The sequence below is a fragment of the Diadema antillarum genome, unplaced genomic scaffold (genome assembly GCF_040938485.1).
Source record: "Diadema antillarum isolate AM-2024a unplaced genomic scaffold, OU_Dant_1.0 scf00000042, whole genome shotgun sequence".
In the NCBI taxonomy this organism is placed as follows: Eukaryota; Metazoa; Echinodermata; class Echinoidea; order Diadematoida; family Diadematidae; genus Diadema; species Diadema antillarum.
Window position 1 is genome coordinate 218,959 of NW_027270931.1, and position 13,764 is coordinate 232,722.

At 37.4% G+C, this 13,764-nt stretch overlaps 1 protein-coding gene across 1 annotated transcript in view; it reads left to right on the forward strand.

Moving 5' to 3' along the window:
- LOC139713064 (uncharacterized) overlaps positions 1–13,764 on the forward strand; it is a 141,296-nt gene that overhangs the window by 83,760 nt on the left and 43,772 nt on the right. Inside the window, exon 5 of the mRNA XM_071624829.1 lies at positions 13,267–13,341. Within this exon, the coding sequence (XP_071480930.1) occupies positions 13,267–13,341 (75 nt within the window). The remainder of the gene's footprint in view (positions 1–13,266; positions 13,342–13,764) is intronic.

Below are 13,764 nucleotides of genomic sequence, written 5' to 3' on the forward strand. Positions count from 1 at the left end.
ATTGAAGTGCTCAGTAAGAGAGGAAGTTGTTTCCTGTAGTTTTGTATAGAGCTCATGTAGTCTTATTTTCAGACTACAGTTTGTTTATTGTGTGTTGCATACATGTAGTACAGGAATAGGAGAACTGTAATAACAAAGTGTACCATATGCCCCATTTTGTCAATGTTTGCAATCTAAAAGATGTCAATATATGATATTACATTAAAAAAATGTTGATAATGATAATAATGCAAGTATTTCTAATCTGTGTCCTTTTTTTTCTCTCTGTGTGATTCGAACTTTTGTGTTATTGTGATATTTCATAATTTGTCTTTTTTGCACAATTGATATGCCAATGGAAATCATGCAGAAGAGGTTTCAGCCAATTTTCATGAAAGAAAACACACATAAATATGACCATGTGTGCTTGTAGAAGACTTGTCTGCCCTTAAATAGTGATATGGTCTAAAAATTGATCAACGCAGAACAACCGATTATGTGTATGTCTATGATGGAGATTTAGAGTCTGAATATAAGACTAGAAGCACTGCAGCAACAGAACTAAATGCAATATTGTTGATCGTATGATACTTGTGAGTGTAGAGCATGGATGAGCTGAGGAGTGGCGAAGATGTTCCCTATTAGATTATGTGCTGGCCTTGAGAAGAGGTGAGACCTTCATCGTGCCAAATGTTTCCTGTTCTCATGGGCAAGCATAATTCTGTGTGCACATCAGAATGAAGGCCGTCAACTCCGGAGAAATGCTAGGTTGAGATTTCATTGCTGTTCTCATGTGTACATGTATGTAATAACTGTGCCTGCTACAGTTTGTGCAACTGTTGAAGCCATAAGGGATTTTTTTTTCTGCCAACTTCTGGCAGTTACAGCTACAACTGTACCCGTGTAATTGGCTAGTCTCTAAAACCAGTCCTGACTGTGAAGTCATAAATATGTTCACTTTGCACTCACAGAAAGTTTGTCAAATCCACTGTCAAGGCAGTTTTAAGCACACAACCAGCTGTGAGTAGAGATTTAATAGTATTAGTTGAAGGCATTTTGGGTGGATTTATCAATTCATTTGTGGTGCAGAATTTAGGTTTCCCAACAACTTTCAGAGAGTTTTGGGTAGTTGATAGACGCAAAGCTGTTTTGACTATAGGATTAGAAATGTGCTTCTGAAAAAGTGCAATCACATACAATGTACTGTACCTGTTTGAGCCAGAAGCACATTTCTGTGTAGAGTTGATAAACACAAAGTTGTTTTTGAAAAGCATTTACAGCTCAGACCTGCCCATGCCAATGAACCACTGCCAACTAGACATCTCCGCTCCTCGGGTCAAATTGTGCAATGGAGCTGAGCAGTGACAAGGCCTCCAAAATGGACTCACGACAGAGTTGATAAACACAACAACTTGAGAAATGCGATCCAAAAGGTATTTGCAAATGTGTTTTAAACACGGGAAAGTTCATGAACGCAGCCAAAGACTTTATAAAAGAACTTGTTTGTAATCATGATTTTGAAAAGCATTTGTGAAATGTGTAAAGACTATCAGAGTCTTCAGACAATAAAGTGTATCTTAACACCAAAATGTTAACCGCAAATGGTAATAATAATAATAATAATGATAATAATGATAATAATAATAAATAACACTTATTATAGCGCTTAATACTGACATTTCTAAGCGCATTAATATGGAAAAATATGAAATTGAAATATAGCATTATGTTAATATAATATAACAACAACAACAAAAATTAGGATTGAGTATTATAGATGAATTCTCAGGAATGATTTGAACTTATCAACACTTTCAGCAACATCAATTATAAAGAGGGAGTTTGTTCCAAAGTGATGGAGAAATGTAGTTGTAACAGAAAAAGCCCTATCGCCATAACGGGTACCGGTGCGGGGACCATGTGATAATTTGCAGATGGAGGAAGAATGAAGAAAACGGATTGACGTGGAGGAGTGGAGAGAAATCAAGTCTTTGAGATTTAAATATAAGATGGGGCATGATTATTACATGCCTTTCTCAATGAGAAGGCTTTTAAAGGTGATACGTTGATGCACAGTGTATGGGGAGCCATTGGAGGGATTGGAGAACTGGAGTAATATGGTCAGATGTATGTTACATACAAAGGCCATGATTAGGAATTGGGGAATCAAACTGACGGGTTGCATAGGTCTGTAGATTTTGCAGTGGCAGTACACGGACACCGTACATGCATGACCTTGATAGCTTGTCCCAACTTTATTCTTTTGGAATTGATTTACACAGAATCCGTTGCAGTACAGACTATTGTAGATGGAAATATAAAGTTGGTCAACAGTTAGAAACTCTCTTAATACTAGATGTACGCTCGCAAACATACTATCGTGGGTGTGGATGTGTAAAATGTACTCATTTCAAGCACTATAAGCATAGTTTTGGGGATTTTCCAAGTGTTTTTCAGCAATGAGAGCAACTGCCGTGATGAACAGCATATTAAGTGATATTGCATGCAGGATGAGAAAGAACCCCGTACCCTGAAAAGGGGGCCATGTTTTCCATCTCTTTTCTCAGTGCTGCCTGGCAGTCTCGACGGTGGAAAGAGTTTAGATCATCACGCAGCATACGCCACATTTTTTTGAACCCCGAGCCAACATTTCCAGGAATTCTGGTCCCGAGATTGCAGAATGCTCAGCAAGGAATGATCTTAGCTTCAGCTGGCGTGTTTGTTTTCTTTCTTTTGCCCATCGTTTACTTGTGAAATCTTAAAGTTTTTTTTTTTTCAACAAAAAGGGAAGAAAATTAATGTTTGTTGAAGAGAATTGGTGCACTCAGCATAATCTCATTAGTCTGGAATCCAGGCATTTGCTTATAGATTCTTTTAATTGGGAGACATAGCCCTCGTTTAGTACTTGGAATTTCATTCCAAATTTACAATGAATGCAGTGCATTTGATATAATATGTCCTTTAATGCTGACTACATCAGATGTTAGACCAATTGACTCCCAACCCAAGATACAGACCTGTAACTAGATCCCATTAGATTTGTATGGTAAGGTCATTGCCGGGAGAAATTCACAGCGGTAAAATCTAGCAGCTTTTGGTTCAAGCGTGCACATTATACCCAGGCTAGCCAAGGAGTGGGCGTGTTCTGCAGGAACATAAATTGGTTCAGAGAACTGTGGAAAAACCCACACTGCCCCCAACAGGTGGATTGGATGAATAGAATGATTTCTAAGTGACATCCAAGAAATATACAGCAGTGGAAATGAATTCAGGAAAGCATATCCTGTTTCTCTCAAGGAAAGATTAAATGTCCTTTTACCCACGTCTGAATGTAACTCGCCTCCCCCCTGTTTCATGAAACTTTCAGACCATTTGAATGGGAACAAATTAAAGGGCTCCCTCATCCAGCTGCCAGTAGGCAAGCTCTGTGCTTTGACAGTTAATAAAGGTGACAGTAATAAAAAAAGGGGGAAGAGAGGCACTGGGAGGGAGAAATGTCATGTTACAATGTAGTCACAAATAAAATAAGAGAATTGTCCACGATTATCATTATAAATTAAAGGGTTCTAAGCATGGTCAAGTTTCATTTCTTTTTAATGAAAGATCAGATTCTCTTTCTGTGCTAAAACTTATACAATTTTAAATTTTGCGGGCTACTCTCTCATAAATGTATTTTATCAAAATGTATCATTATCAAAACCACTTGTCGGGACATGCATGTAGGCCTATATTACGTCACAGTGCATCAAATCACATATAGTGTCAAGGGTTGTGTAGGTTCAAATTGTTTCTGTTTTGTTAAACAATGTAGACCATAGAAGGAATCATCAAAACTGATACAGAAACAGTGCCTGTTTCACTTCGGGTTGGAAAGGGATTGCATATATTGGCCTGTACCTAGTGTGAAACCTTCAAGCAACACATTGGCCCGAATTCACAAACGTGGTACAATTTAAACCATGGTTTAAACCATAGACAAAGACCATAGTTTTTGTATGAGGCACCAAGTGTCGCATGGCCTATTTCGTTGCGAAATCAGTCATTTCGTCGATGAAATGACCATTTCATTAACAAAATGATAATTTCGTCAACGTAATGTGTTAACATTTTGTAATGAAATTAACATTTTGTCGACAAAATCAACAAAATGACTAATTTCGTAACGAAATAGGCCATGCGACACTTGGCGCCCCATACAAAGCTATGGTTTAAACCATGGTTTCAATTGTACCACCTTCGTGAATTCGGGCCTCAGTGTGAAACTGTACTCTAAACTCTTCACAATGCATACCCGATCTATGAAAAGCAATAAAGTGAGTCACGTGTGAACACAGTTTAGAACAAGAATGCGCTCTGTGCTAGACTGTACAACTTTGAAAGGATCAATGTTAATTAGTTGGCTATCCCTTGGGCATATTTGCTCTTGTCACTCAAAAAACATGGAGAAAGAAAGAAAGGGGGGAAAGGTAGAATAGTAACTTTATTTAGAGTATATAACAAGGCAATGTCAACAGGACATACTTTCCTTGAATGTATGGTTTTGATAGTGAAATATGGGGAATGCTGCAAATTGCCATAATTGTATGTTTTAGATGTATCATTGGAATGCTTGATATGCATGTAACATGACATGGAATATTCATTTTTTTCGAATATACTTTCTGAACTTCATGTAGGGCCTAGCGGGAACAAAAAAAAATTCATTCATTGAAACAACAGTTTTTTACAGACTGCAGCAGAGTCTTAACAGTTATTGTAGTGATAGCTTATCAAAAAAAAAATACTTTGATATCTAATGATGCATTCTAACATTGTTTCAGTACATAAGATACCATGACAACCGAAAGGTTGTTGACATTTCATAAAAAAATAACTACACATCTTGTTAATAGTGCATGTGCATTGACAACTATACATCAAACAGTTACTGGGAAAATTTATGTCTAAAAATAGTTCATGTCTACTACTAGATGTGATATTCTATCTTTAGAAGGTATAAACAATACTGTTATCTTCATTTTTGACATGACCATCATTTTAACCTGTAGTGATCATTCATCTTTTGTTACGCATTTTGATGATAATTTGCATATGATGCTTCACATTTCAGTGCAATCTTTTGAAACAATACCAAAATTTGGTGTTTGATGTGTTCTAAAAAACACTCAAAAATAATATTTTCCGTGCAAATGGTAGTATTAGTATCTGAATATCAAGACAAATCAATAAATAATATCTTGCCATACAAGAAAAGAATTAGATATAGAGTATCATTGCAGATTTACTTGCCTTTAATGATTTGATGTCTCCTGTAATGCACATGGTTAAATGATAAGCGCTTGTCGGCCTAAATGGTTGGCTAAGTTTTTTTTACACACTTTGATGACAATTTTGGTTGTGTTAGATTGCATTGTTGATGTTCAGTGATCATGAATCTTTAATTCTAGCTGGACCCAATAAAACGATTGAGCTTAGTGAGCCATGAGATCATCTATCTAATGATGGGAATGCTCTTATTTCAAGCAGAAGTGATGCTCATTTACCCGTTGAAGACGAGTCCCGAGAATACTCGGGCAGGTGTCTATGGGAAATGCATATTGTAGCAAAATAAGTCCATCCTCAATGGGTTAAGTATTTTTATCCCTAGAGAGAAGATCTCTGTAGAAAACAGAAATGAAAAAAAACCCCAACCTATTATCAAAATGTGCTCAATACCTGTAATCGTAAATCTTGACCATTCCGAAGTTGGCAGATTGTTGAGCTTAGTGTTCAATGCACCGATCAAAGTGAGTTTGTGATTGTAAAATTTTGACTTCATCTTCATTCTCTTCAAATGTAAAAAAAAATAAAGAATGGAAAAAGGAGATATTTCCTTGAATTTAATAGAGGTATTGACTCTCTTTACTGCAGAAGATATGGGAAAGTATAATATACAAGAGATGAAATGAGCAGAGCAGTATGAAAAGTAAAAAGTAAAAAGAGGTAAAAAGCAAATTAAAGCAAATCAAGAACTCTGTATTACACTCATGTGAATACTACTACCACTCCTACTTCTACTACTACTACTACTACTACTACTACTACTACTACTACTTCTACTACTACTACTACTACTACTACTACTACTACTACTACTTCAACTATCTTTAGTACTGCTATTAGCACCTCTACTATTACTACTGTTAGTGCTACTACCACTGCTTCTGGTGCTGCTGCTGCTGCTGCTGCTGCTCGTAGTACTTACTGCCATTAGTCATTTTTAACCCGTTGAGGACGAGTCCTGAGTATACTAGTACTCGGGCAAGCATCTATGGGAAATGCGTGTTGTAGCAAAATCAACCGTCCTCAATGGGTTAATACCATTATTGTGAAGTAGAACTTCTACTACCAGTATAACTACTACTTACACTGTTTCACCTGTAACTTTGACATCTTCTGCTACAACTGTAAGATCACATGACCTGTTCAAATTTCTCTATCAGCAGTTTTATTGTTATTCAAAATCTGAAGTATTTTGAAGTATATCTAAGTAGGTTCCAATGTATTGCTCGGGGAATTTTACTTAGATTTAAATTTTGATATTTAAATTACCATATTCTATGTTAGTAATATCAATTGTACATCCCAAGTGGATAACATGAACCATCTTATTTTATTACATTCATGTGCTTGTCATTGAGAAATATGAAAATAGATTGAAATTGAAATTGAAAGGAATATATTTTTAGTGACTTCAACAGTCCCACAATGTTTTGACAGGATGTTGATATCAGTTTAGACTAGTTTGTGTGTGCCTGTACTTAAAGGCTGTTGGGCAATCACAGATTTTAGTATTTTCCCTTGGCATGCTTCTAAGTAATTAGGACTACAATGTAATTCATCACGACTAATGACAATCTACAAATTAGTAAAGAGTTAAGTTTGCTACAGACATGACAACAGTTTGAATCAAATATATGTATGCAAGATGATGAGATGGTGAAATGATTTTTGTGCAAGAAGAGTAAACAATGAATACCTAAATTGGCAACATTAAGTGATCAGTGAATTGGTTATGAGTTTGGTACTGCTGTTCCACAGAACTGATTCATGCCTGGTACACACTGCCTCAGGGAAAATGAAAGCACACACAAATTCCGTTGTATAGCCCAGTCTTTCCTGGATTCTAGCTATTCTGACATAAACATGGGCCCAGGGCCAACATTCAGCATGAGTAGTCTCAGAATTAGGAATACAATGTAAAACAAAAAAATGATAATATGGGTTTTACATGTATAACATCTTCGCCTGACACACATTTAGCCATATGATTAATAAGCAGTCTGTATTCAATGCAGTGAACAATCTCTTTCATTTTATCCTGTGAAATGCAAATTTTTTTATTTTTAGAAAAATAAAAATAAAAGCCCTCCTTGTTAGACCTATTTTAGTAGAGAAATGCAGTAGGAAACTGTTGAAATTCTAGGGAGAGCAAAATTTTCTTGTGTGTAGAAGTGCAGTTTGTCGCAGGATTGAAATTCTGCACCCCCCCCCCCCCCCGCCCCGACACACACACAAGATGGAAGTATAGTGTGGACATGCTTCCCAGGGAATTGCTTTCAGAATTAAGCTCCACTTTAATCCGTATTTGTATCCATATTTTTAGGTTCTCTTTACAGAGGTTAGACTTTGGCATAGGTCACCATCCTTAATATTTTGCTCAAGGTTCAGTCCCTGCCATAAGAGAGAGAAAAAAAAAGAAAAGAAAAAGAAAAGAAAAGAAAACATTGAAATTGTAGGGGTTAGTGTCCAACTGCTGCACAGACGCAAGCTTTAAATGCCAGTGCGCAGTATGCATGCGTCTTTCTTATTTCTCCCGCCACTAATCTGGATCGAAGCCTTTCAGTTCTGGTAATCCAGTCTCCAGAAGTGCACGTCCAATATCATGTGATTATTTTTTTCACAATTTTCCCCTGTTTTTGATGTTAAGGATTCTCCCAAAGACTGTAGTAAATAAACTGTGGAGCCCTCTTTCATTTAAAGGCCACTCAGAATCATTTTTAATCATCAACATTCCTTCCTCTTCCTCTTTCAAAATTCTGTTATGTGCTAAATTCAAAAAGAAAAAAAAAACAGATTGAAAAGAATTGTGTGATTTTTATAAACTGGAAAGTCATTCTCGAACTGGCACATAAAGAAAGGATAGATATAATAGAACAAATGCAGCCATAGAAAATTTTAAGATTGATTAGACTAAGGATGCATTCGAGCGCTCTCCTAAAGCGAACTGTACCGTACCGTACCCGCGCCAGAGGAGCGCTCGAATGCTCCTAAAGTGTACCGTACCGTACTGTACCGAGCCAAAAGTGGACCACTTCCTGATGTGCTCCAAAAGCGTACCAAAAGCGTACCAAAAGTTCGCTGTAAAGCATGCACGTATCATGCGCACATGTCACAATGCAAAAACATCATTCTCTTTGTTCGGGACAGCTGTAAATAGTTCAAGCGCCAGGTGGATAACATTCTTGCTACAAAAAAAAAATAACTCATGAGGTACGTTTTCTCGAAAGGGCGCTCGAACGCTCCAAAACCGGCACAGTTCGGTACGGTACGCTTTGGTTCGCTTTAGAGCGCTCGAACGCACCCTATGGAGATCTCACTCTCAACTACATCACTTGATTATTAACCCTTTTTATGCCGGAGACTTTGGATAATGTGTACAATGCTATAGGGTTTTCTGTGCCAATCATTACTCACAGCACACAAAGGTTTAACCTTCCTAGGTGCTTTAATTTCTTCTCTGATTAGCACAGGTGTCCTGTGCCTAATTGTCCAGGAATAGGGCTTATGTAATCCTATTAATCAATTTTACATTACCATTGTGTTTGTGTGCAACTGGTGTATATAGTTAAACCTAAGTGGGTTTGCCCAGCTCTAAATGCAGCCAAGTTTTGTTTGTTATTTTCCCCCTCTTATGAGAATTGAACAAACCTCGTTTGTAGAGTTAGGCAGGGTACAGTCATGAGCATTGAAACATAAACAGTTAAAGTGAAAATCCATTCCACATTTGAGTTGGCTTTGAATTGATAATCAAAATTCAGAACAGTTCAATCTTCATTACAGTTGAACAAATAAAGGAAAGTTAAGGACATTTTCGAAACACTGGTTTGTTTAATTTTTTGAAACGGTAATTTGGTCACAATTTTACGAACTTATAAAAGGCAGTGAAGTCATTGCTTCAGAAATTTGCAATCAATTTTCACTGTATTGATTATTATTTACGTCAATAATTCAGTAACTGCAACCACTCCCCTTCAGAGGGATGTGATAGGAAAATTATTACAGTTCAAGACAATTTGATGTGAAGGATTTTTCTTCATCTGAAAGTCTCATAAAAAGGGGAGGTTTCGTGAAAGATTTGCATGCATGAGAGATGGAGAACACGCAAGGTCATGACATAACCTTTACCTCATCTTATTTGCATATATCATGTAACTGTGACAAAAATCACTGTTCTGGACGAAATATGATACTTCACAATTGCATGAAATCTTATTTCCAGTCTTATTTCCAGTTCTTATTTCCAGTCTTCATTTTAACGACACTTTGACTGCTTTTTGTGTTTGCTTTCTGCTGTACTAATCAAAGTCATCATTTCAAATATCTAAAAAAAAAAGAAAGAATGAATTTCAACTTTAGTGAAACAGAAGATTTTCAGTCTCGTCATTTCATAAATCTTCTGAGGGGGCAGTGGGCTGGCCAGAAGTTATTTACCTCGATGGGACCCGTATTTCCTGCGTGGACTGGTATAGTGAGGAAGAGATCTCCGCCCTCATAAAACTTGATTATGGCTTTGGTGTCAAAAAAAGCATATTGCCCGGATAGCAGTCTGCCATCTGCTGTTGTGATTGCCACGGAAACCAGGTTGCAGGCAGGATGCCTGGTCTCCGGTAATGAGGGGATGATGATTTCCCCTGATCGAGGGGTGAGCCCCTCCTGTTTGTTTAGAAAGTGTCCAATAAATTGTGGAAAGCTAAAATGTAAACACAGCAATCTGGCAGTCTTTATTATTTTTCTACATGAGGAGGAATTTTTGTCTCTTGGAATACCGGTACATGGAAAAAAAAACCAGAAATGACAGTAAAATCATAGAAATAATCCAAATGCATTATAAAATATGCCATATCGACATGTACAGTTGTACCTGTAATGATGTCACATGCATTAAAGCCTAGAAAATTGAATAATTATGCAGTTTTGTTTTTGCAGAATTTGAAATGATGTATGTTTGTTTACAAAATTAAAATTGCAATGAGTTTTCTAGCTCTTCCATAGTTATAAAGGCAAAGAAAGTTTTTACATTTCTTTTCTTTTTGGAGGCATGTTACTGTTGAGAATTGAATTTAAATATTCCATTTGAATGCTTACAATAAGTAACCTCCTGTACCCTTGCATGCCACCATGGACCTACACCAAGGTTTAGAGCTAATTTTCTTTCTAGTTTCCTAATCTGGTGGCCAACTTTGTTGGAAATTGAATGGAATAAATACATCGATATGAAAGCTTTATAGTGATGAGACCTTAAAGATACTAAAGTCAGAAAATCTAATTTGATGACTATTTTTTATGACTCTTGTGGCCACGGGTATGTACATTGTATGAGATAAATAGGAATGCAGTTATTAGACCAATGTTTTGTATGTTAAGCCTTTCATTGTGTGATGTAAAATGATTATGTGTCCAACAGTTAAAAAGGACAATTTTATCATGTACATTATGCCATCAACCCATATTTATTTTTAGTTTGTCTTTAATAGTTTATTTATGAGAGCCATTAGTTATTGCTTCTGTGTTTCAGTTATTGACCTGCAATAAGCTTTTGTCATAAGTTACCTGCTGATGACATACTGTATTTTCTGTCATACTTCCTGTAAGCGGAATTCTAACTTGCCCTTGGCCAGTAGGTAATAATTTACTCTTACGTAAGTATGATTCTTTACAAGCATTTATCAAGCCATTATTCTGCAGTGATGTGATTCACTCACTTCATTGCTGTTAAGGTGAACTCTTCAAAGGGATTAGCCATGAATGTTTTTTCAGGTTGTTTCATTCATTCAAGCGTATGGCACAGTGTGCCTGGTTGATGCTGTTTGCTGTCTATTACTGGTCATGTGGTGAACCATGAGGGGTAGGCATCATTCGCCCGTTTTCTTGTGTGGGTGGGTAGGGGGCCCACTTCACCGGGTTAGCACCCTGCTCATTGCGATGAATGAATGAAGTGGGATCTTTTACACATGTACATGCGTGTGTCATTGCTAACACACACAGGACCTCCATTTAATGTCCTATCTGAGGGACAGAGTGTTTTTGCCTCTTACTAGTAGAGGGGACGGAATGATTACACACAACATTGCCCAGTGAGACTCGGGATTCGAACCTGGTACTCTAGGATGTGAAGGTAGACGCGTTACCTATGTACTGAGCCACATCCCCGTAGATATTAAAAGCCTGTTATTTACAGGCAGGATGGCAAAGCCAGGGGGATGGGCTATTAAAGGACAAGTTCACCTTCATAAACATAAGGATTGGGAGAATGCAGCAATATTAGTAGAACACATCAGTGAAAGTTTGAGGAAAATTGGACAATCGATGCAAAAGTTATGAATTTTTAAAATTTTTGTGTTGGAGCCGCTGGGTGAGGAGACTACTACAGCTTGTAATGTCATATGCGTACAACCGTATAAAGAAAATGTAAAGAAAATTCAACATATTTTCACTTTTTTCGCATAATAAAAGAGCACTTGACTTGCCGCTTTCTAAAGGCAGGGGGAATAATATTACCCATAACATATGTCGGTAACGAGTCAAGGGAATGTGTACTTTTTTCACAAGATGATATTTTGTGAAATTCTCTTTATATTGTCCTTATATTGTTGTACGCATGTGACATTACACACTGCAGTAGTCTTCTCATCCAGCGGTTACTGCACAAAAACTTCAAAAATTCATAACTTTTGAACGGATTGTCCGATTTTCCTCAAACTTTCAATGATGTGTTTTACTAATATTGCTACATTCTCTCAATCCTTGTGTTTATGAAGGTGAACTTGTCCTTTAAGTTGAAGGGTACTGTTCAGCAGATACATTGCATGAAGTCCTTTCCTTTGTGGTCCACTTGAAAACCACAACTCGTCAGCAAACATATGCACAGAAGCGAATTACGATACAAATCCTACGTTTGGACTTGGAGGTTGACTAAATGAAGTCTGCAATCACTCAATAATCTTCACTGAATTTAGGCCACTTGCGAGTGCCTGTTGTGTGAGCATTTTGCAAAGTGTTAGTGAGATTTCCGAATATATTCCAAGTTGGTCCAACCTTTGCAATACATACTGTATGAGCTGTTATTTTCGCGTACAGGTATTTTTGTCAATGAGGAGGTCATGGACATTTTCGCGAGATGTTGTTTTTCGCAAATTGACACGAAGCTGTCGTAAGTGCACTATAATACACCAGTGCATGGGTGACATTTTCGCATGTTGTTAAATTTGCGGTCCAACAGTGATTTGCGAAATTCGCAAAAACAACAGCTTATACAGTCGTCTCCTCCCGGTAAAGTCCCCTTAAAGCAGACTTTCCCTTACAAACCAACCTAGAAAATAATACTCCTGTTGTGCACTCATGTTGATTTGGGTAGACTGGAGGAATAATGATCAAGTACATCCACAGACATTTTGGCCCACCTTAGTCTAGTAAAAACTGCCCTTTATGGACAACACGATCCCCCATCAGTCTGACGAAGGCATCGAGGGCAAAAGACATTAAGACTGGTTAGCCTTCATTTGCGTGGGACAACAGTAATGTGTCGTTTCTGTCATGACTGGTCCAAAAGACTGGGAGACATTCTGTGGATGCGTCAAGACTCTGCGAGTATTCATTTAACCCCCCCCCCCCTTCTATGTAACCCCCTCCTTTTACCTTGTCAGCTAAGAAAGCAAAATAAGCTGATAATCTGAGAGAATTGTTTTAGAGCATCTTGATGATGTGCTTAAGATTGCATATGAAATTTGCCTATTTTGAAATGTACATGTTGTACACTTTGAATATTCATTTTGTCACCTTTGTTTGTTTGCTGTTGTTCCTTTTTAGTAGAATCATGATTATTGAGCCCTTTAATTAGAGTACATGTATACTTACATGCTGCTGATGATATGATTTGCTTCATCAACATTCATTAGTGATGATATGGCACATACTAATCTCTTTTTTTCCCCTTCTGTTTGCATTATATTCTATCCCTGACCACAGGAAGTAAGAGACCAGTTTATCAGCACTAAAAAGGAGAGGATTCTTCCCAAGTCATTCTCTCACAAACCATTTGTGGTGAGTATTAGTGGTACTTGTATTGTTTTTGATTTTCCTTTAAATGCCAGTGGCTACCCCTCTCAGTTTGTTGCATCGCCTGTGGCAGCAGCTCCTGTGTGTTTGTGTGTGGGTGTGGGAGTGGGGGTGCACTTGTGTGTTTGTGAGTGTGTGTGTGTGTGTGTGTGTGTGTGTGTGTGTGTGTGTGTGTGTGTGTGTGTATTTGTATGTGGATGAGGGGATGGGGGTTCACTTGTTTGTTTGTATGTGTGTGTGTGTGTGTGTGTGTGTGTTTGATGTGGTGTGTGAAATTGTGTTTCTACCTGGTTCATATTGTCCCTCTATCATCCACCTATAAATTTTTTACGAGGTCAATTTGTCTTTAAACATATGCCAGTTGCATAAAATTTACTTTTTTGGCTTTACAATGAGTAATAGAGACTG